This window comes from Labrus bergylta, chromosome 5, assembly GCF_963930695.1.
Source record: "Labrus bergylta chromosome 5, fLabBer1.1, whole genome shotgun sequence".
Lineage (NCBI taxonomy): Eukaryota > Metazoa > Chordata > Actinopteri > Labriformes > Labridae > Labrus > Labrus bergylta.
This window is the reverse complement of record NC_089199.1, coordinates 15,227,621-15,251,454: the sequence shown is the minus strand read 5'-3', so window position 1 is coordinate 15,251,454 and position 23,834 is coordinate 15,227,621. Positions and strand designations below refer to the sequence as shown.

The following is a 23,834-nucleotide window of genomic DNA, read 5'->3' as shown; positions in this document are numbered from 1 at the left end:
TTGTATTGATGATACGTTTTGTATCTAGGTCAGATTTAGTTGAATTACAGACGCTCGTAGTTATGTTCAGAGCAAGAAGCAGAGGATTACCAAAGAATGTGCAAAAGAGGTTTCTAGTTCACAAGATGAAGAACATTGGAGAGATTTGAATCATCAGTTTGTAGGACAACTTTAATACAGATGTTTATTTCTATTGTTGGAATCAAACTGCGGACTTCTTTAAGTAATGATGTAAAGAGCTGTGTGTATATAGGTCAGTGTAAGAAAAAGAACAAGGAGAGAATTTAGACTTTATAAAACTGGAAGCTATTGTGTTTATGTGGAAGTGAAGTCAAAGACTGAATTTTTGAAAGACAGATTTTTGTTGATGTTGCTGCGGTATTGGTTGCCGAGGGATTACAATTGGACAGACCATCTAGATGTCTCGTTTTCTCTTTGAGTGAGGGGCAGTGAGGGCCTGCTCCTTCCCGAACATACATTGGGATAAAATGGCGAATCGTTTTCTGTGAACGTTATGTGTTTTGATTATTTACAGTCCATGGTTTTGACATGTGTGGAACGAATCAAAATGAAATGAAATCTATATATTATGACAACACTGATCTGTCACTAGACCTCTAACTGAAAGAGAATAAATCAAACATGTGTGTTAAAATCTGGACTTGTGTTTACAGAAATATCATATGCAGATTGTTTTGTGGTTACACATAGTAGATCATTTCCAACTCTAGATACTACACAAAAAGTTCCAAATACATTAGAGATTTTTTTTTTTTTTTTCCAGAGTCACACTCCAAGTTTTGATTGTGCTTCTACTGACTTTTGTGATATGATTCAGTGGGCGGTTTCAAACTGTAGCCACAGCAGTAGGTACACCAGTGACGGATGTTAGTTACAGCTGTGATTGTGAATGTATCAAATTGGTTCAGGAGAGAGTGTGACATCACGAAACATAAGGAGGAAACTCTCAGGCTAAATGTGCCCAGTGTGCGCTGTAGAAGTGGAAGCAGGGGGGAAAAAAACACCACAGACAAACACAGATTGGTCACACCTACACGCTTAGGATGCAGTGAATATTCAGTGTGAAGAAAATGTAATTAGATATGTGGACACAGTTTCCCTTTTACTATTTCATACCAAGCAGTTTGACCTCCACATACAAACTGCAGCGAGCCATTAGATTGTTCATATTGATGAAGACAGCTTGTTTGGGACAAAACTGTTGCTTCCATCACTATTACATGAATGTGTGCATCAACTTTATTGACAAAGATCCCACAAATCCCAAGAAAAGACACCGGTCAGAAAAAGAGTTTCAGCAGAGGTTTTTTTTTATTTCACTTTGTGAAAAATTAAAAATTAACTTCACTCAAGCACCCTTGGGTGTAACTGCTGTCCTAGATAACACCGAGCTCTGCTAACTGTCATTAAAGTAAATACAAGTGCAATGACAGAAGATGGAATGAAAGAACTCTAAAATCACACAGTCGATGAGTCTACACCAAAAAATGACTCGACCTTATTACCAGCTCAAGAGAACGATGCAGAAAGCAAGAACAAAAAAATCAGAGCTCAGTATGATGGCTAATATGTCATGCTGAATTAAAAACAAAGAGAAATCAAAACTGCCAAGCATGTCAAAGGAATTTATTCAGATTGAAGGGGGAGAACAAAATTACTGATTTTTTAAAGACAACTCCAATGAGGAAGAGAAAAGCAGCTTGTGACGGAACAAACTGGATTTAGTTTATCTCCATAAAAGAAGACAAAACAATCATTGTTACATATGCGTTCAGCATTCCTCAATCAGCGCATTTCAGCAGACTGTCTCCATCCCCAGAAGAAGAGGCTGATGGAAAAAAAAGCAATCACCGCCGTGATACAGAGGCCTGCTTTCCCCCTTTTTTTTTTTTTTTTTGTTACCTCCACAGGACCTCTGACTCTGCCTGTCTCAAACACTGCTACACAGCTTCAGGCTGAAGTGTGAGCAACAAAGGTCAGGACTGAACCATCTTTTTGTGGGGATCGTAGACGTACCGCTTAAAATGCAAGTGAATGCTAACAGGCTGAAAATCCATTTTGGGCTCCTCTTCGTTTTCGTTTTCGCCTTTGCCTCCACCCTTCCCTTTCTTCTTAGAGGTGGAGGACAACAACTGCTTGGTGTCTGGTAAAAGACCCTCTAAGGAAGAGATAAACAGTCAGGTCAAATACAAGGGCTTATGTAAAAATAACATGTAAGAAATGGGTCCCCTTATGTCACCAATCTAGATCATACTGTTCTGCTCTATCCTGTGCTCAGTGCTGAGGTCAACCTTATCGTGTCACTGTAGGTATATCTGATGCCTGATACAGATCTTTACTTCCCTGTTATGTTTGAACTAGGTGCTGGGCAGAGGTCTGTTCAGTGTGCTAACCTTAAGATCAACTGCTGCCTGCATCCTCCTGATGTAACGAAAATGTGCAGAGAACCAGATGTCAGTGGCTCCTCACACTTCTGCATCGTGTCTCCTACATCTTCTGAGATGCACACTTGTCACTCTCCCTTCCCTTGGGCCTGGTTTGCAGCCCTCAGTGAGAAGTCATTGAGCTACTACATGCTCTAAAAAAGTTCTTCTATGCCTTCAAATCCAGCCTCTGGTCTTACTGCATGCAAAATATGTTTTGCTGATAGCACATGTTTGCTGCTTGCAAGGTAAGAAAATGTTCTGGGTTCACTGCTTTTCACGCAGGCCGTCTGACCACGTGTGCAAAGCGGCGCCAGCATTCTTCTTGTTATCGTTATGCCAATGTGAGGGTTATTATGGTTGCAGCGCAGCCAGAAATCTCAACTTGTTATCTATGATCGGCTGAGAATGTCTGTTTACTGGCACAAAACTCATCCAAACCTAAAGGATATAAGTTCACATTCAACTGACAATTTGTTAGTGCAGTTTTACATGTTTGCCCTCAAATACATTTCAAAGTATTAATTTGTAGAAAATATAAAATATTTACTGGAGAAGATGGACGGCTGTAAAGGACAGGAAACCAAAAAGAAAGCCTACTGTAAGTATTAGACCTGTGTCATTACACAGAGTTGATCAGACAGGTGCCAAAATGATCACTCAATAAACACCAAAGTTAGGTTTAAATTGGCTTTGATTAGTATAAAAGATATATAGGTAAAGTAGATGTTGATTAATATGTTCAGTAGCTAAGTTGGCAGCATATTTCATCCCCCATTACATGTATGAATTTCCCATCAAACCTTTACAAAGAGGAAACAATGCTGCAGTCACTGCATTGTGAAGTCATTTCAGTTGTTTTTCTTGCACATGATTAGCTCAAAGCACCTTCAGTGTTTTGCACAGAGCAGCAACATCATGCAAATGTAAAGCTTTTTAAAGACTGAGCGGTCCCAAGTTTAAGGAAAATTAACGTTTAAATGTCAGCGCTGAAGAATAGATTCACCTAAACTCCCCATGACATTTACACAAGTGTATGATTAGAGTTGAAAAAAGGGCCTGTTTGTATGTATATCGTGGTATCCGTTATTTGACCTGCACCTTATCAGCAGAATAGCACAATCTTCACTCCTGTGCCTGCAGGGAGTCTCACATGACCACCGCAGTATGTCTGCTTCATGCTCATGCATGAAAATGTATATGTTAGCGTGTCTGAGACATTTTTGGGGTATGCGCGTGTGCGGCAGTGAAGAGGATGTAGGTGAGGTTCTCTTTCTAAATGTTTTCTGTTTTTTCCTCCCTCCCGGTGTGCAGCAGTGGGTTCGGAGCAACAGAAGGTAAAATAAACACGGAGCAGACTTCCCCCGGAACACAGGCGATCCCCCAGAGGAATTATGGGAATGTGGATCAGGATGTCGAGTCCACCGCTCTTACTGCATCCTAAGAAGTGTTATAGGAGCCCCGAACCCCCCCCCCCCAAAGACATATGAAGCGCTCTGGTTGTGTGCGTTGATGAAGAAGACTTGGATGTTACTCAGCCTCAATGAAGCAGTCTGTGGTTTTAGTGTTTGTGTGACTGGTGTGATAGAGACATCCTCACCTCAGGTTATCCTTACCTCGTATCCGAATCTTGAACTTCCCACTCTGTCCAAACCCACCCTCGATAACGCCGGTCTCGCCAGTCGACAGTGTGACCTTTAACCCCACAAAGAGCTGGAGGTTGGTCTCCTTTTTGAAGAGGTTGCGCCCGATCACGGTGTAATCGTCGGTCACCTGAGCACAAGTATGGAAAAGAGCCTCATGAGCACAGCATAGATGTGACAACGTGACACATTTGTGCTTTTGCAAGTCATGTGGTGGAGACAAAATAACCGGGCCGTCATGATTTCAGTTGGTCTTTGTAGCAGGGCGAGGAGGAAGAAGAGACGATAGTTTGCTCTGAGCCCTCAGCTACACCACAAAACTCTTTAAAGCTTCCTCGCTTTCATCCCCCTGCACATTTTATGTTATATTTGTTTGTATTTCTTTCTTATCATCCATCGCTAAGTTGAGCTAATCTGATCATAGGAGGGCACCGCTCTGTCTCCAACCCCCCCCCCCCCCCCCCCCCCCCGCCCCCCCCTCCACCGTCGGCTCTTCGTCTCTTGTTCCGCCTCACCCTCATTCATTCTTGAACATTTGACCTCAACGTCACTCAAGCATGACTGATGCATTGATTAAAGAAAAAAAAAAGTTGCTGTACACGTCCAGCAGACCGTAAGAACTGTGACTCGACGAGGCCGTCATATCTCAAAAATTTCAGTTATGTGTTCTGTTGCAGAAAAATAATTTTTGAAGCCTTCAAACATGACAGTTTTTTCTCTGTGAGACATATGAGCGACAAACGTTAACGTCACATGACCACTGTCTGACCCTGTCGCACACACGCTGGTCTACTCCTGAGTCAGTCACTGAGCTGTCAACAGGCTGAGGTGTTAACAGCAGGAAACTTAGTTCACACACACTTGACCCCTGACCTGAGTCTGACCCTGCAGGAAGGGTGCAGAAAGACAAACGTAACTTTACGACGCAGAATGACAAGAGGAATAAAAAAAACATCTTCAGACTGATGGTGTTGACTGTTTGTAAAAATTGTCAAATGACATGTTGAGGACTGAAAACTCAATAAGATGAGATTCAGATCAGTAAGATTTGTATCTGAGGATTAAGGACAGAATGTAAGAGCAATCACACCAGAACTACAATCTAAACAACGTGTTTTAGAGAGAGAGGGAGAGAGAGAGAGAGAGAGAGAGAGAGAGATATGAGCCGGAGAGGAGCGATGTAAGAGTCAGGTGAACTCCTGCAGTCATGTGGGTATTCCTTTGCCACTCATGTGTGTCCAAACAGTGCCAGCGTCTAACAGCTAGACAGGGTAAGTGGCGTCAGACGGCCACCCACGCACACCTCCGTGTCACAGCACATGCTAAGGCATGCATACCCAGCTATGCCTCACTCATGCCTCCCCAGGGCCGCACATGCATGCTTGTTTGTGCGTACGTGTCTGTTTACGAATTTACAATAGGGGCTCTGTCTGAAGGCCATGCTCCAGTGCCAGCAGCAATGAGAAACATCCAAAGATGAAGCAGAGCCAGGAGGAGCACACGGTCATAGTGAGGGCAGAGGAGCAAAGAGAACACTCAAGGTAAAACACAAAGCACAGCAGACGGGACACAAAGACAACTTTAAGTTAACACTGTTAGGTGTCCACTCACCCTTTCCACCTGTCCCTCCTTGTGTTTGGTTTTGTAGATGCGCAGGGAAGGCAGGACCGTCTCAGCATAGCCTTTATCTTCAAACCCCTGTAGCAGACAGCCCTGGAAAGCTAACCGGCATGCATTGGCGTGAATGTCTGTGTCCAGCTTGGAACCAATCACCAGGCAGAGTGAGGGGCATGTGACTGGCCGCTCAAACTCCAACAAGGCCCACTGCTCAGGGTCCGGTCCTGAACTCCCCTCTCCCTGGCTGCTTACATACTCCTCCTGGTAGAAGTAGTCCCTGTCGAGGGTGAACGCTGTTTCCAGTGAGCAGGGCTCAGATGGGGTTGGTTTAGTGTCTGAGGCACCCAGAGGTGGCAGGCCGAAGAAAGTAACCCTCGCCATGACTGTCTCGTGACCCACTGTGATGTGGAACTTGGCACGGGTGGCAAGAGAGCCCTTGAAGTAGCCTATTTTCCTCACAGAGATGACAGCAGCATAGAGGGTGCGCAGGGACCCTGGGGTGCAAACCACACCACGCTCTAACAGTTTAGGGTCGAACTGTGTCACACACACACCCACGCGGTCCCCCTGCATGGCCCCCGACACCGGCTTCCGAAACATCTGTACCGACTTTATCTTCTTGGTGACCTGCGAAGAAATACAAGAAATAACAGATTTCCAACAATGGAATTATGTGTTTGCAATTTTTCTTTCAAAGGAAAAGATTTTGGAACACAACAAATAAAGTAATATGCATGTGTTTAAAATCACATTGCTTCTGTGAGCACGTTCAAATAAATGTTAAAACTTTTGGTTTTGTTCATTGAGCAATTTTACAAACATTAGAGCCAACTTAGAATCTACTTACAACACAAAGAAATAAAGAAATAAAAACTGTGGCTCTTACATCAACAGTAGAGGTAGAAATCATAACAAATGGCTTTGTTGTCAATATAATGTGCACATACATCTGTAAACAGATCAACAAATTAACACGTGTTTTCTGAAGGGCCTTCTGGATTTAAAAGATAAGAGATCTTAATCAAAGTTTTCATTTTGCACATTGGATCGTCTTTAAATTCATGATAATGACCCTACTGATGACCATGGGATTTAATCACAAGTAGACAAATGATATGTGTTTTTGAGAACCTGTCTGCATCGACTCATTAATGATTGCGAGATCTTTCATACAACTGTGTGTCTACGTATTCCTGTCTTTGCACATTAACCAAATCAACCGTTTAGGTACAGATCACGCTTCTGTAAAAATGACTGTTAATTTAGCCATTTGCTGCCACCAAGAGGTGAACAGGGTAACTGCAGACAAAATCTGCTGAGTCTGGCTGGAATCATGCATCTGGTCTAAATTAAACAATTCCTGTGCTGCCAGCCTCCCTCCCCCCCCCCCCCCCCTTCATCCGTCCCTCACATTTAAAACCGACACATCCTCTGAACCCGTTCGGCCATCACTCCCTCTGTCTGCCCACTTCCAGTCAACTTCTGAACCTCCTCCACTCTGCGGTTTCTCCGAAAGAATTTCCTGCACTCTGAGATGTTTCTGGCTTGTAAATATCAAAGATTCATAACTCATGCCTGTTCTTTTGGAACATACCTTCAGCGCTGGGATTTCTACGGTGTCATTGATGGCCAACGAGCCCTGCAAAATGGTTCCAGTCATGACTGTCCCCTGACCACGTATGGAGAAGCAATGGTCCACTGCCATCAGAAGGTCACCAGCAGGGTCTCTCTTAGGGAGGTACGTCTGTTTCTTCAGTAGCTGAGACAGACGACCAGAAGCATGAGAAGAATGACACATTTATTTACAAATGAAAGATAATTGGGGTGATATTTGTGCAAGGTCACAGTTGACAAATATAAAACCAGATAAAAGGGGAGACAGGCAGTTTGTAGAATTTGAGTACGGCATGAACAATTCATCAGCCAGGCTCATGTTGGATAATTGCAGATACATTGTTATCAGCCTTTATGATAATAGAAAAGAAAGAATTAGAAGTGCAGAAATGTTTGAAGTAATTTATCAGGCGAATAGTTTGTCTGCTCATCGTAAGTCCATCAGAGAAGCCTCTCAGTATATATCTAGATTAAAATTAACCAAAAGAAAATGTAAGATATATTATTATCCATTTATGTCGTCGTCAAATTATAGTCCAAGACGAACTAAGTATATACTTTATCAACTGAGAAAAGAAAGTATCAGATCCTTCGTTTCAAATGTGCATTAAAGTCATTGAAGAATCAACTAATCTCCAAATCTAGTCTAAAACTTTGCATAAACTTCCACCCTTTCTCCCAAGAATTTTAAGGAACCACTCATGTTAGCATCAATGTGTAAACTCGACAACGTGTGTGTGTGTGTGTGTGTGTGTGTGTGTGTGTGTGTGTGTGTGTGTGTGTGTGTGTGTGTGTGTGTGTGTGTGTGTGTGTGTGTGTGTGTGTGTGTGTGTGTGTGTGTGTGTGTGTGTGTGTGTGTGTGTGTGTGTGTGTGTATGCATGACTGGTTGATTTGTGTTTTACTGTTGCCATCATCTGCCCAAGGACAACAGATGGAAATGAGCTAGTTAGCCAAATCTGGTACAAAGCATAATTTCCCTTCAGAGACTAATTTATTTTTTATAGACTGTCCCTGATTTAAATAACCTCATAAACTAAAAATAAAAAACAGTTGAGAAACAACTCAACAGTTCCATCTGACTTGCAGTACTTGGTCAAAAGTGAGACATGTGTTCTTTTGAGTTGAATTAGTACTAATAGAAGGACACTAATGTGTTTCTGGACTTTACCTCTATTAACTCAGGCACTCCTTGTGGCTCCTCGGCGTCAGAGGCCTCAGGGCCCCCAGGCTTCGCTGCCACAGAAATCACAGGACAATTCTTGAACCTGGTTGAGGAAAAAAAACAACATAAAATTAAAATGACCTCATTTTTTTGCTGAAATAGAAATCAAGAGGGTCATAAAGATGGACCTCTAGGTAGCAAAGAGAGAGGCAGAGAGAGTATTAACAAAGGAAGCTTGACTGTACATCCAATCCTGGAAGTACACATGTGATGCCCTGACCCACTATGCTGCGAGGGCCTTCGCTTAACAGCCAATCCTTCTCTATACAATGCAGACCTGGTGCTCTCCAGTGTTTTGTGCAGTCTCTTGGTCATCTTCTCAATAGCACTCTGTCTCTTGTTGGGTGGCAGCAAGTCAGTTTTGTTCAGGACGACCACCATGCGAGGGCAGGTCAGCTCCCCTATCAGCAGACACTCCGCAGTCTGGGTCTGCAGCCCCTTCACCACATCCACCACCAGCATCATCAGGTCGATGATTTGGGCACCTAGAGAATGAAGAAAATACAAAGAATATCAAGAAGATGCCAGATCTGACTGATACAGAGGAAAAGCAGCAACCTTACGCAGATCACACAGCAATTAGCTGGTAAAGAAACTAAAGATTTCCAGCTAGGCATCAAAAGAAGGATGTTAATACTGTGAGTGGAGGCTATGAAGCTGACAACAGCAATACAAACAGGAACGGACCCAGACACCCAAAAATAACATTGGAACAAGAAAAGAAATTAGGGGAGGGGTGCACAAAAGCATAGAGCGAAAAAAGGCTTGAGGCTTGAAACTAAATCTGCAGCTCACTTGGTTGTCTTTCCTTTACCTCTTCTCTTTTTCTAACTTTGGTAGTCTCTCTTTCCTGTGTTCCCCTCTTTTCTCTCCTTATATTTGGCTTCCTCTCTTTCCTGTGCTCACCCCACTTGGGACAAGAGGGGAAGTTTAATACATATCCCCGATCCCACTACTTTCCTCCCTCCCTAATCTACAGCATATGCCACCCCTGCTTCACGGGTTTCATTTAGTATGTTGTTACATGACAACAGCGTTCAGTGTTTGAGTGCCTCTCGTCTTACTAACAATACGTTTACCAAATTCTTCTCCTGACACACTTGGTTTAAAAAACGTGGATCTTGCTTGTTAATAGTGTGACGAACGTGCAAAGAGAAAGTCGTTACATCCCTGGACAGCCACACATCTGTATTTATTTCTCCTCACACTCTCAACTAGCCAAGTAACTCTAACAAGATCTATTCGGCTGCTTGTGGAGATTGGGCGCCATCTGCAGGGTAGTTCTAATTTGTGCACAAAAACAGAGGATGAGGTGAAGGCAGCATCCTATTTGGCCATGGCTGCAGCAGTCAGACCGACAGTGTTTTGTCAAAAACACAGGTCGGGTTCGATCTTTATATCCTTACTGAGGTCTTTTGATAATTATAGCAAGGTAGTAGTAGTAGTTCTACCCCTGACATGTCACAACTTCAGTACTTGTTAAGAACAGGCTTTACCTTTAATAAATCAAACATGACATTTCCGCCTATGCTGCCTGTTGTGGGACATTTAACACAAACTAAGCAAGCTGAAACACTTTGTGTGCACGCTTCTACAGAAGTCGACATTCATCAGGACAATCTGCAGGTTAGGTAGTAGGTCCATTTGAAGTCCTGCAAAAAAAGCTCAATGTCCACTTTATAATATAGACATGGATAATAGCATCATATGCATTTAAAGTATGAGCAGTAGATACATTAATAGAATGAGTAAATGGTGGATGAATACCTAAGTTTATATATATTGTGACATTTAGGCTCCAACAAACAGCATATGAGATGATCAATGTTTGATTAGTCTGGTCTGCCCTTTACAATACTGATCGGATGATTGCAAATGTATTGTGCGGTTGCTGGAGGCCCGGTGCAGTTTCATCCTGTGTGTTTCCCGTGCACTGTCATATCACAGAGAGATAGGTGGACTCAAACCTGCGAAGAATTCAAAGAAGCTCACCTCCAATGATAGTCCGAATAAGAGAGGCGTGGCCCGGACAATCCACCAAAGTGAACTGCAGGCTGTCGTAGGGCTGCTTGCCTCCAGCGTCCCGCAGGTGGTCGGGAAGACCCACCGTGAAGGAGGAGAAGCCGAGGTCCAGCGTGATGCCTCTCTCACGGGACTGCGGGTTCTTGTCGAAGGCGGCCGTGGAGGCGGTGCTGCTCAGCGCCCGGGCCAGAGAAGTCTTCCCGCTGTCCACATGTCCAAGCACGCCGACGTTGAAGTTTAAAGTTCGGACGCGACTGTCGGCAGACTCTGCCATTATGACAAAAAACCAGTCTGAGTTGTTTACGTTAACGGGAGTTTTGATTACTTTTACTCTGGCACGGACCTTGAACTCAGCTTTGACGTAAAGATGAAACGCTCTTACGTCCGTCCATAATCTTTTTGTCCGCCGACACCCACTAATTCAAGTTGATACACATTCGTTAACAAGTTATTATACTTTGGCCTCAAAAAAAAAAAAAAAAGAAGCTGTAAATAAGACTTGAGCGTTACTTCGGCGTGCAAACAGTGGAGTCTTCCCTGGTGTCAGGAAACTTAATCCTCAGGACAACATGCCAAAGCGGAAGCGTTCCCAGTTGCAAAAAAAATAAATAAAACTACATTTAAATGACCCACAAGAATAGTTACTTGATTAACTCAACTTTTAAAACGTCGATTTGGGGTATTTCAAATCCTGTGTCCGTTCAGCTTTGGATATTTTTGCGACTCTCATTTACACTTTGACAAGTTTCTTGCAGTTTCTACAACGACAGGACAAAGTGAAACACAAAACGGAAGTGAACACTCATGGGCGGGGTTTGGTGGTAATGACTGACAAGACCGTTTGGCAAATCAAAGATGTTGTGTCAGTCAGAAAGGTCCAATAGATTTCAACGTTGACCAAGTGGGCGTGACCACAGGTATCACTTCCGTTGATTTTCCCTAGTAACCCACATGGAAACCGATCCGACTTGTGTTTTGAGTTTCGGCGCCGATTGAGGCGGTGAAAGAAATCCTAGAAAATATAGGGCATATTGTTACACATAGATCTGCTTTACAATTTTACACTCATACATTTGTAAGTAAGATCAACCATGAAGATCGAGGAGGTAAAGAGTACCACGAAAACTCAGCGAATCGCATCACACAGTCATGTGAAAGGACTCGGGCTGGACGAGGCCGGGAATGCTAAACAGTCAGCATGTGGGCTCGTCGGCCAGGAGGCTGCCAGAGAGGTAGTGTTGCTGTTTCACCACCAACAACTTATTTATATATATATATGCTTTGATGCAATGGCTTTGGTAGGCTTGGTATTTGTTTGGTAGAAACATTTAGGTTCCAGGTGCTAAGGTGCATCGTAGAGCTAAATGATATCCGCTATGTGGTGTCGCTGTTTCACACTCGGGTCATGGAGAAAGTCCAATCACTTTCATTCATATTACTTATTACGTTAAATGATGGATTTGCTTCTTATACAGTAATAGTATAGTAATAGAACAAATAAATTTGATGAGTATAGAAAAATGGAATCAAAACAACAATACACATTGTCATATACAAGAGGGAAAGGCGCCACAGATTGACAGTAAAGTAAGACATGTAGGTTTGTCTGCATGTTGTTAGGGAAACTTCATGTGTAACATTCATAGGACATGCCATTGAAAGTGTGCCATCTAACAAATGTGAAGTGTTTTAAACAAGGCAGACTAGATTAAGGTTTCTTTAGTATAATATGGACAGATTGAGAAAGGCGCATTATTATTATTCTCATTCAACTCATTATGCTTTACCTGTGTATCACTTTCTTGACATCTTACTACTGTATGTTCATACATCTTCTTCACTCTGCAGGCCTGTGGCATCATTGTTGAACTGATCCGTTCAAAGAAGATGGCAGGAAGGGCAGTGTTACTGGCAGGGCCGCCTGGTACAGGAAAAGTAAGTGTGTAGCGCTCATGCACTTGAAAATCAGTTGTGCAACTTAAAACTATATATATATATATATATAGCTCATGCTGTTGCAGAATATATTTTAACATATGATTTTCCATCTCCTCTCTTTAGACTGCCCTTGCCTTGGCCTTAGCACAGGAGTTGGGAAACAAGGTGCCTTTCTGCCCCATGGTTGGCAGCGAAGTCTACTCATCAGAGATTAAAAAAACAGAAGTACTTATGGAGAATTTCAGGAGAGCCATCGGTGAGTGTCATCTACATCTTATTGCGTTTGATTTGGCCGATTAAAAGAAATACTTGAGTCATTACACACAAGCTACAGGTGACAATGTGACAATTACAGTTAGAGCAAAAGAAAGAAAATGCTAGAATGAAGGAAACATGCAGGTTTCAAACAATTAAGCAAGAACAATTTTTATGACTACATACCCCTAGGTCTAGATAAGATTTGTAGCTTAACTTCTTCATCTCTTGGTGTAAAAGCACCTGATATGTTCAGTTTAGTCCCGGGGGTGGGGGGGGATCATTAGGCAGGTAGAATAAGGAGGACTGTGAGCTCCATTGTCATGAGCTGAAAGGCTACACTCCACAGTGGATTTATGAGAATGTTTGTTGAGAAGGACGGAAGACTGGGTACCTACTGCTGACGGTACCTGTCGCAGGGCAGGAAATGGAGCACACACAGAGAGGAGAGGTGGTCTTCAGCACCTTTGCTCCTCCCCTAAAGAAAATCCACTGCATTTTGAATTGTCAACACTATCTTGATAAGAATGCTGTGACAGACAGTCCCCTGCCTTAAGCTTTGCTTTTTGACCCTCACCGCAGCGGATCAGCCACCTGTGGGCTGGACGCTGCATGAAAGGGGAACAAGAGTGAGATCAAGTTACACAAGATGCTGCCAACACATTTCATGTGCACACGCATGCTCGCTTTGTAATAAAAACAAAAAATAGATTGTTCAATAGACTGAAGGAGACAAGGGAAATAGTTGATACAGCAATATAAAGGCGTGATTGAGCTCTCAGTACTCTCTCTGCCCACATACAGGACTGCGTATCAAAGAAACAAAGGAGGTGTATGAAGGAGAGGTGACGGAGCTGACCCCCTGTGAGACGGAGAATCCCATGGGTGGCTACGGAAAAACTATCAGCCATGTCATCATCGGTCTGAAGACGGGCAAAGGCACAAAGCAGCTGAAGGTCAGACTCAGAGCTTTGTTTCCCCCATCCTCTGTCATTTGTCCTACATGTAACACACTGAGCTGTAATTGTAATGATGATGGAAACTGTATCAAGAAAAAGCTAATAAGTGCACCTCGTTTTTTTTTATAATGCATTTCATTTTATTTCCATCTGCATCCTGATTGTGTCAAGATGCAAACCTGCAAAAAAATATATATTTTAAGTTGAATGTGCTCCAACAAAACTGATAGAAAAGGACCAATGTCCTTCTTATACATGTCTTCTCTTTTTCTCAGCTGGACCCCAGTATTTATGAGAGTCTTCAGAAAGAGCGTGTGGAAGTGGGAGATGTCATCTACATTGAGGCCAACAGTGGAGCGGTCAAGGTGAAGCTAATTAGTTTCATGGACTATAAAAAATGTTTCAGATTCTTTTCACCCAAACAGAGTTTGATAAGACATATTAAGAAGACATTAACTGAGCTTATTTCCTACACAAGCTCAAAAAGAAATGTTTATAAAAGGGTAAATTATTAGGTCACTCCAAAGTTGAGTGTTTTGTGGCTTGCTGCATGCCCTCCTTAGTCCTTCATGGTGGCGTTCTTTCATCGTCTTTAGTTCTGCATGAAAGCTCTTCTGCATTTCTACTGTACTCTGGAATGAGCCTCTGTCATTACCACAGCTCTTTATGCTCCCTCTATCTCTCCATCTCCCACAATGCTTCTTTTCCAGCAGCAGGTCTTGTGGTCTGTGTTGATAGGCAAAGATGACAGTTCCTTTAATCAGTGCAGGTGGGCCAGAGGCTGAGGGTAGGCCAGAGTCAGAGGGCTGGACGACACATTTGTTACTGTTGACAGCTGTATCATGAGCTGCCTTCTGAAACTCTTTCATCCCTCAGCAACTTGCCCTCCTCTCTGTGCTGGGCTGGCTCCGGGTTCAGACACACACACACACACACACACACACACACACACACACACACACACACACACACGCACGCACACCTGCTCACCTGCTCATCCATCCTGTTGCTTTTATCTTTACAACTGCCTTTACTGTTGGGAGAAGCAACGTGAGACATTCACTTTCCAGAAGATTTTTCAGTTAATATTAAACCAACGTTGGTGTTATTCTGTTTTTGCAGAGACAAGGTCGCTGTGACACATTTGCTACAGAGTTTGACCTGGAGGCAGAGGAGTATGTTCCCCTGCCCAAAGGGGATGTCCACAAAAAGAAGGAGATAGTCCAAGATGTCACACTGCACGATCTGGATGTTGCAAATGCAAGACCTCAGGTATGTAACACACTCCTGTTTGTTGATATCAGGGCAGTGACTTCCATCTTAGAAAACAGATTGCCAGACTACGAAGGTAAATATATTTTAATATAATATCTACATTTGCTCTCAGGGAGGCCAGGACATCCTCTCCATGATGGGACAACTGATGAAGCCCAAAAAGACAGAAATTACAGGTAGATAAAGCACCTTCAACACACAATGGCTGCAACATTAGTTAACCTGGTTCATTCACCACTTTCATACAGCAGCTCATTTTCCTCCATATCACGTCCAGGAGGAGGAAGCCAAATGCTGTAGTCAAAATCATATTAGATAGAATAGAACATCTTTATTGTCATTTATACAATTGTACAACAAAATGATTAAGCTTTACCTTAAAGTGCACACACATACAGGCATCCATAGCTAAAAAAAACAACAACAAAAACTCTCATTCAGGTAAGATGCGGCAATGTATGGTAGAAGTATTTACTACATGTAGTTTTAAAAAAGTATTTTATATATTGCTGTGTGCTGGATAGCAAATACTATCAACATAAGGAATTTCTTTTTAAATTGTGTCCTGCATCTTCTTAAAAGTCTTAAATAAATATTGTCAAGCTAAGTCTTGAATTTGGTTTGATTGGTCTTTATTTTCTTCCAGGCTTGCATGGGCTTACATTTAAACTGTTACATTAAAAAAAAAAGGTGTTAAATGTATCGAGTGTGATGTGGATTAACCCTGCTCTGTTTCTGGTTTGTGCATGTCTAGTCTGGTGTTGGTGACACGACTTCATGTCCCAGCACACCATCATAGCAGTGCTAATAAAGCTGTACCGTTGAATATGATGATACGTTGATTATTCATGAGCATGTCTCTCCTGTTTTAGATAAACTGCGTACCGAGATCAACAAGGTGGTGAACCGCTACATTGACCAAGGCGTAGCTGAGCTCGTACCGGGTGTGTTGTTTGTGGACGAGGTGCACATGCTGGACATCGAGTGCTTCACTTACCTCCATCGAGCACTCGAGAGCACCATTGCCCCCATCGTTGTGTTCGCCTCAAACAGAGGAAACTGTTTAGTCAGGTTGGATGACTAACATATCTTTGTTTATGAGCGAGATGATCTTTAAAGATTTACTAAAGAGAAGTGTTTTTTTTTTCTTGCTAAGATGTACGATTTGTGGTGTATTTAATGTCCTGTAGGGGGACAGAAGACATCAGCTCTCCACATGGGATTCCTCTGGACCTGCTGGATAGAGTCATGATCATCCGCACCATGTTGTACACACCACAGGAGATGAAGCAGGTGAGCCTGAACATCTGAACATCCGCATGGTGGACGTATTCATCTGTGCGTGTGTCGCTTATAATTACAACAAAATGTGGTTTGTAGATCATCAAGATTCGTGCTCAGACTGAGGGGATTACTATCAGCGAGGAAGCTCTCGCACATCTGGCGGAAATCGGCACAAAGACCACCCTCAGGTACAGATACAGCTGTTTATCACTTCTCTGTGAGAAATGAGCCTTATATTACATGTCAGTGGATTAAGTGCACTTTGTTAACAGACCGAAAAGTGGAAAAAAACATGAAAGGGTAATACAAGACTATTATTCTTAAAGGATTACAATCAGGGTCCTCTCACTCTTCCCTCCGTGTTAAACTGTATTTGTGTCTTCTATTTCCCTCCAGGTACGCTGTGCAGCTGCTAACACCAGCCAGTCTACTAGGCCGTGTTCAGGGCAAAGAGTCGGTGGAGAGGGAGCAGGTAGAGGAAATCAACGAGCTGTTCTACGATGCCAAGTCTTCTGCTAAAATCCTGCAAGATCAACATAACAAATTTATGAAATAAAGTTGGCTTTCTATGTCGGGCCTGGGTTCTCAGCCACTTGTTACATGGTTCACGTTGATTCTTTTTTTCTCCATCTCTACTCTCTCTAATGCGGCCCATTCAAGTTTCTCTGCATCACTTACTGTTAGTTTTGTTCTAATAAATTTTACGTTTTATTTGTTCAGCTTGTGAATTAAATCTTTTGAATAAAAAAAAAAAAAAGACTCTTTTTTTTTTGCAAAGTTGTTTTTATTTTCCATCCATCCATTTTCTTTAAATAGCGGTTGGCGGGGGCAGCATGTCAAGCAAGTTAGTGTTCTTGAAGAAATGACTTTCCTCACTTAAACAAAAATGGACGCATCCCATATATGGACTTTTTTGTTGATTATGAAAATTGGGTAGGGTCTTCTTTTTTATATTCAAAAATATACAAGATAGTTAAATGCTGCTTTTTTTCTCCCCCAATTATTTTACTATTGCTGTAAAACTGGCAGAAAGTTTTCCAAAAAGGAATCTCTTGTAAAAATTATAAAAATTTCTATGAAAAAAGATTGTCTGATTTTTATTTTTTTAAATGTAACCAGGAAAACCTCATTGAGATTAACAATCACATTTACAATTGACCATTCAATACAATACAAAAATTCTGTATTAAAATAGTGAAATACCAGCCGTGTATTCTTCAATTACTAAAACTCAAATATTTCTTCATGGACTGGAGAACAGCTGGAACACAACACACCCCTAATGAGGAAAAGGTGTTATCTCACACAGCCAAAGGTCAGCTTCTACTTCTTGGTTGGTTTAGCCGAGCGAGTGTTCAAAGCTGTCTCCGCCCCTGACTTTCCTCGACTGAACACTGAGGGAGCAGCTTTACCCATTTTCTCTGTGAAATAAGAAAAACAACAATGACTCTTTTGTGAGGCAGTGAGGAAATGTATGTAATGATAGTCTCTGTAAACACACACGGCTTGAGGAAAAACACTGACATGCATCTCCCATCACTTAAACCCTTCCTTCCTGTGTATATGGAGTGGAAACTTGTGCATCATGGGAAACGCCCCTCACTCAAACTCACTGCCATAACATGACTGCAGCTTTACCCTATACTGAAAGGCTGTTTCCTTTCAGTTTCCTCTGTAAGACTGGTGTCAAATCAGGTTTCTATGTGTGTGTGAACTCACCGCAGTCCTCCATCACTTCAAACGTCTTGCTCTTCGCAGGCCCACTCAACCCTAGTTTGTTCTTTCCTTCAGTAAGGTCCTCTTCTCTCATCTCAGGACGCTGCATTGGCTCATCTTCTTGACCCAGCTGGAGGGTAGTAAAAAGTTAGACAAAACTCTTATGATCTCTTGTTTTTCATGTTTGCATCCAATAACACAAACTCTTCTTTAAACAGACTTACTTGAGACATGTTTGGTCAGCAGTGGGAGGTTTTCTGTATAAAAAAAAAAATGTCTCCTCTCTGTAGAGCTAGCTTTCTTTGCTTTAATAGGTCTACACTCAGAAACAGACACAGCCAAGCGGTGATTCACCAGTGGACAATAAATCTGATTCCTCAGAGTTATAAACGACGCAATGGCAGTTCAGGCTCCTCCTCGTTTCTGCCTCTGGTTTCTCTCAGGGTCTGCTGTCTTCTCTGCTGCTTCATTAGAACACTTTCAGATTGCTGCATACTTGCAAACACCTTCGAAGGTTTATCATGAATGTGTTTCATGTATCATTTTGTTTCCTCTTATATTCATACCAATATTTCCCAACAGCACTCTTCAGAAATCAAGGCAAATTGGTCTCAAAGTTCAAAAGATATGATTCAAAATACAAGCAGATGTCTGTTTAAGACATCGAACGTGCCAACAAACTTTACACCATGCCTGAGTCTCGTACAATTATATGTAAGAAAAGGAACAAAGAGGGAACAAACATTTTCCCAGTCTTTTGAAGCTATCCCCACCCCTTCCGTCTGCTTTTCTATAAAAACATCATTTAGCCCCCAAGGGACCCTAAACAATGTGGTTACTTTCCCAGACTAAACAACAAGAAGCAAATCCAGGATTTGCATAAACATGTTAAATACCCACTAAAGATAAACCTTAGCTCCCATTAAGGACATTTTGACATAAAGCTTATCATTCAGAGCTGAGTGTGAAAGCTCTAATCTGGACAGTGCAGACTTTCTGAGAGTATACATTTGTTATTATAAGAATATTGGAAACATTTCAGACTGTGAGTAACATAACTGAAAAACTTAAAAGTCAGGATGTACCAACAAAGAATTCAGCTGTTTCTCAACCGTACCTAAAACAAACGTTATATATAAGACAACAATATTTGGCGTTCTTCCGGGCACATCTAACTTGGAGGAGACCTCAGGGTAGACCCAGAGCTTGCTGGCTTGAGAACACGAGAATCTCCCAGGAGGAGCTAGAAAATGTTGATGGGGAGAGGGCCGTCTGCAACTTGCTTAGCCTGCTGCCAACGCGACAAGGGCCTGGATAAGTGGAAGAAAACGGATGGATGGACATCAAACATTGACAAATATGAACCGATCATATTCATTCATATTTGGCACAGGAAACAATCAAATTGGTATTTGTAAGTTAAAGTCATGTTAAAAAAAGATGATTTGGGCGGCATCAGCTCAGTCTGCAGGGACTTGGGTTGGGAACTGGAGGGTAGCCGATTCAAGTCCAGGTGCTGACCAAATCTGGAAGTTGGTCTGGTAGCTGGAGAGGTGCCAGTTCACCTCCTGAGCACAGCTGAGGTGCCCTTGAGCAAGGCACCGAACCCCCTCCCACCAGCTCAGGAGCACTTGCTGTGGGCTGTCACAGGATTAATAAAGTGTATAATCTTCTTCTTCTCCAAATGATATTTTTTAGTGCTGGTGTGTTGCATTATGTTAAACATTCATACATTTATTCCATAAATATAGAAATCCCACATTTTAAAAAAGCATCCTTGTTTTATTGTAAGAAAATTATTCCTCTAACAAGTTCAACTGTTTTCTTCATATTTTTTATGAACACATTCATATTTTTTCATAATTAATATCACAAAAAGGCACAAGTACACTCACGCTACGCACACATACTCGAACACACCCATCCAAGAAAAGACCAATCTTTTTTAAACTTGTTCCCTCGTTGCTTTGGTATTGTCAGTAACGGTCAATCATGGCTCCTGTTTGTGGTGAAACAGAAGCTTTCTTCCAGTCCAGTTAACACACTCCAAGTCTAATTTAAGTGTGTTTTTTCCTGTATCGGGGCAAGAGCTGAGTCCTCACAAACTGAATGAGCTGAGTCTCTGTGAGAACAACAGTGACAAACACAATGAGGAGACACACTGCTCCTACACTGATGTGCACCAGCCTCAGCAACCAGCCACCGTCACAGCAGAACACACCCTGAAACCAGAGATAAGAGAAGCTCCTGTTACCACCACTGCTTTGCATGAGATTAAACCTAGATTAAAGAGTGTAAATGTAGTAAAAACATTCATCTGAATAGTGAGATAACACATGAATGGAGAACACTGATTAGTAATTATTTTGTACCTCAGACAGCGCTGTTACAACAGTGCTGACAGCGAGTGCCAGCAGGAGGAGTGGGGAGGGCAAAAGGCCACACAGAGGTTTCCACTGCGTGGGCAGAAAGTAGTGATGTATGTAAAGAACACTGTGCATGATGCGGAGGCCCATGTTGAGGCAGTTTGCCAGTATGAAGCCCACCGAGCCAGCCCACCACGTCAGCATGTAGGAGAGGAACAGGAAGGACACAGACAGAGCCAGCATCACCAAGTTATACCTTAGGACAAAACACATTGTCAACATACATGGTGTGTTACAACTGAAGTATTGTACATTGTGTACATTTTCACTCTTACTTGTCGACCTCTTCTTGGCTCATGGCAGCAAATACAAAGCACTCCGTGACACCGTTTACAGCCAGAAGGAGAACATAGCAGCTGTAGCATCGCAGCAAGGTGGGACCTTAAACAAATAAAAAGGAGCTGTGACTAAAAAGAAAAAAACACTGAATATATATAGCCAAATTTACCAAATACAAACAAGTAAGTTCTGGCTCACTTACCTGCCCCGCTGCTCAGCAGAGAGCCGCCGTATATATCCAGAGCCAAGTGAGAGAAGGCGTAGCCAAACACAGTGATAATCAGTCCAACCACCAGCACCAGTTTCAGCAGACGCTCCAGGACTTCTGCTGCAATGGCAACCTCTTCCTGTAGACAAAGCAAGAAGTCAAGCCAGCACTGATTCCTTTTTCGAGAAATCCTCCATGTTCGTGTTTACATCCACGACTCACACCTGTTTCTGGCTCCTGACATCACGTCCTCGCTCCAGAACTTTGGCAAAGAAGACGTAGAAGCTTTCCTCGATAGGCAGGAAGATGAAGCGAGCCACCATTGAGCCCAGATTATTGACGATATCATAAACTCCCTGATCGCCGAAGCTGAGGACGTTCAGGAAGGTCATAACGTAGCGCTCCCCCTCAGTGAGGATCTGCTTCAGGAAGGACTGCTTGAAGAAGCTCCATGTGAGCCGGGCCAGAGTCCAATCAATCAGCGGCTATGAACAGAGAAATAGTAGAGAATCGTTATTATTGTATATCAGCAGATTGTTTTTTATAAAGATAAATCACTGTTAATCATAATTTGATCATTTTACTCTAGTTTATTTTAGTCAACTACCTTTTTGTTTTTCAGTATCATATTTTCGTATCACTTTGATCTGACTGTATTATCTGTTTGTGTTTTATCATCTTATCTATTTCCTCAATTTTTTTCTTTTTCTTGAATTTTAATATTTTAATTCTACCCCATGTTTCCTCAGTACAAATTCTTGATAGCTTTTCCTCAGTTTTTCAGTTCCTAGTGTTATTGAGTCTTTTATTTTTTAACGTTTTAAACTTGTGCATGAATAGGGGGGCGGGTGTTGCTTACTGCTTTTATAAATTGACTATGTCTGTAAAACACTAAGTGAAACATTTTGTTGAGTAAAAAGTTCTTTAAAATTAGAGTCTGATTGGTATTCTGATTGAATGCCTAAGAATATATCATCCTGATTTATTACCTCTCCTTTAGCTCTAGAGGGCAACAGATCTCCAACACATTTCAGAGGAAACCCCTTCTTGGCCGCCTCTTGAGAGCCCAAGAAACGGATGAAGTAAACAGCATAGCACAGCACCAGAAATCCTGTGTACACCAGCTAGGATAGAAAAGAAAAAAAAGCTTAAGATAATTTCATACAGAGGCAGTAAATACAGACATAATGATGAGGACATCAGCTCTTTCTTACATGAGCAGCAGAGAAGATGTAAAGGCCCCATTCATGGGCAAACACCACCAGCACCACAGTTACGCTGCACTTAGCGATCATTGCTAAGCTCTCAGCAACCACTTTCAGTCGCACAAACATGTGAGCTTGAGCCAGGACCCAGAGGGGCTCAGCCAGGAGCTCCTGCACTCCTGACAGGGCAAACAGGACCACTGCAGAGCCGTAGTAAGGAATAGTTTGTTGGTTGGGGAGCTCCAGGAACCACAGCCACACACAGACCAGCAGGGCTGCCCATAACACACCCAGGGGCAACCTGAGAGGGGGGGGAAAAGGTAAAACAATTATGTGCATCCCCAAGCTTCAAACACACGCTCTGTACTTCAATCATCAAGTCAACTCACGTTAGCCACAGCAGGTTGATAACTTGTCTCCAGCTGTAGTTAGTCCCAGATACTCCACTCAGACAGGCTCTCCGAAACGCTTCTCTGGATAGAAATACTAATGTGGAGTATAGCAGGGTAAGCCTGAATGATAAAGATAGACATACACATTCACATAGCAGCAAAAATGTGCAGTGAAAAGTTCTAGTGTAATGCTCTTTTTCTATTTTTGGTTAGTGGCACACCTCTGCAATCTCAGTCATCTTTACCTGACATTTACAACTCCAATCAGCTCTTTGGACACAAACCGCAGAGTGAATGCATTCAGCAAGAATGTGAGTACACGAAACATCACCTGAAAAAACAAAACAGAATCAGCATTTTAGTGAATTTTTAAAACACTGTGTTATTAAGGTCTCATGGTTAAACTGTATGTGTTCGTGTACCTGTAGCAACACATTATATGAAGCCAATGTGGACGCATTCTTCAGTACATCCTGAGAACTCATTTTCGACTTCCTCTCACTCGCCGGTACACAAAAGATAGTTTAACACTCTATCTGCCTTCTTTTTTTTTTAATAAAAAGCAACACCATTGTACTGTGGTGCTGTGAAAGGTGCTACTGTGGCTTCCACAAAAGCAGTAGAAATGTGCGTCTTAATCCATATGAACAAGTGTGGAATCACGTTAGCTTCAGGGGAGATACAAGTTGCAGTATAACACTTCCGTACACAATGCACGAACCACGTTACGCGGTGACGTCAAAGAGAGTTGTCTACACTGCTGCGTCGCTAGAGGGCGACAACATCACCACTGTTTATTTTAAGTCATTTTATGCATCACTCTCATGTTAACGAACTGGCAGCTGCTGGTAAAGTTATAGACTGCGGGTTCAACACTGTTTATTTTCCCTTTCATTGTAAATAATCAGTTTATCTCCATTATTATGTAATGGCTCAATATTATATACGTACAAATAATTTATAATATTCAAAAAATACGTTTGTAAATTTTTACCGTTATTATTCGTCACAATTTAAAAAATGTTAAGAGCAAACTCACCAATTTCATAAATTTTGGGTGGTTTTTTCCCAACTTATTATACATAAATTATATTTACTATGTCACTATTTCCTTTTTAACATGCCTATGTCGTCCTGAAACGTGTCATACAATTTTTAAGCATAATAAAACTTTTAAAGTTGATTTTACTGATCTAAAGTGAACCAATATATGGAAGTATCTTTTGGAATAAACATAAGGTACTTGTGTTAAATTGTTTACCTTAATAATTCATTTGAGCCACATATCACTGTTATTACAAGGAAAAGTTAAGGTTTTCTTTCTACCAAGTCAT

General features: G+C 42.0%; 4 protein-coding genes across 4 annotated transcripts; 1 reads left to right on the top strand and 3 right to left on the bottom strand.

The window, feature by feature from the left end:
• Positions 1–1,626: 1,626 nt before the first annotated feature.
• eefsec (eukaryotic elongation factor, selenocysteine-tRNA-specific) lies at positions 1,627–11,340 on the bottom strand. The gene is made up of 7 exons (XM_020646849.3): positions 10,534–11,340; positions 8,819–9,026; positions 8,488–8,584; positions 7,299–7,463; positions 5,699–6,331; positions 4,061–4,217; positions 1,627–2,179 (listed from the first exon to the last, which is right to left on the bottom strand). Exons 1-7 carry the CDS (start codon positions 10,835–10,837, stop codon positions 1,998–2,000), a joined length of 1,746 nt encoding a protein of 581 aa, XP_020502505.2. The 5' UTR covers positions 10,838–11,340; the 3' UTR covers positions 1,627–1,997.
• A 155-nt stretch (positions 11,341–11,495) lies between these two features.
• Positions 11,496–17,031, top strand: ruvbl1 (RuvB-like AAA ATPase 1). The gene is made up of 11 exons (XM_020646855.3): positions 11,496–11,795; positions 12,412–12,498; positions 12,625–12,757; positions 13,561–13,712; positions 13,991–14,080; positions 14,838–14,987; positions 15,103–15,166; positions 15,863–16,061; positions 16,181–16,283; positions 16,371–16,462; positions 16,671–17,031. The coding sequence occupies exons 1-11, from the start codon at positions 11,655–11,657 to the stop codon at positions 16,828–16,830; spliced, it is 1,371 nt and encodes a 456-aa protein (XP_020502511.1). The 5' UTR covers positions 11,496–11,654; the 3' UTR covers positions 16,831–17,031.
• A 324-nt stretch (positions 17,032–17,355) lies between these two features.
• mustn1a (musculoskeletal, embryonic nuclear protein 1a) lies at positions 17,356–18,491 on the bottom strand. Its single transcript, XM_020646856.3, has 3 exons — positions 18,215–18,491; positions 17,994–18,120; positions 17,356–17,695 (listed from the first exon to the last, which is right to left on the bottom strand). The coding sequence occupies exons 1-3, from the start codon at positions 18,221–18,223 to the stop codon at positions 17,598–17,600; spliced, it is 234 nt and encodes a 77-aa protein (XP_020502512.1). The 5' UTR covers positions 18,224–18,491; the 3' UTR covers positions 17,356–17,597.
• Positions 18,492–19,747: 1,256 nt separating this feature from the next.
• rft1 (RFT1 homolog) lies at positions 19,748–23,216 on the bottom strand. The gene is made up of 10 exons (XM_020646846.3): positions 22,923–23,216; positions 22,746–22,831; positions 22,498–22,620; positions 22,118–22,409; positions 21,893–22,027; positions 21,128–21,388; positions 20,898–21,042; positions 20,692–20,797; positions 20,363–20,612; positions 19,748–20,212 (listed from the first exon to the last, which is right to left on the bottom strand). Exons 1-10 carry the CDS (start codon positions 22,983–22,985, stop codon positions 20,048–20,050), a joined length of 1,626 nt encoding a protein of 541 aa, XP_020502502.2. The 5' UTR covers positions 22,986–23,216; the 3' UTR covers positions 19,748–20,047.
• Positions 23,217–23,834: the final 618 nt, after the last annotated feature.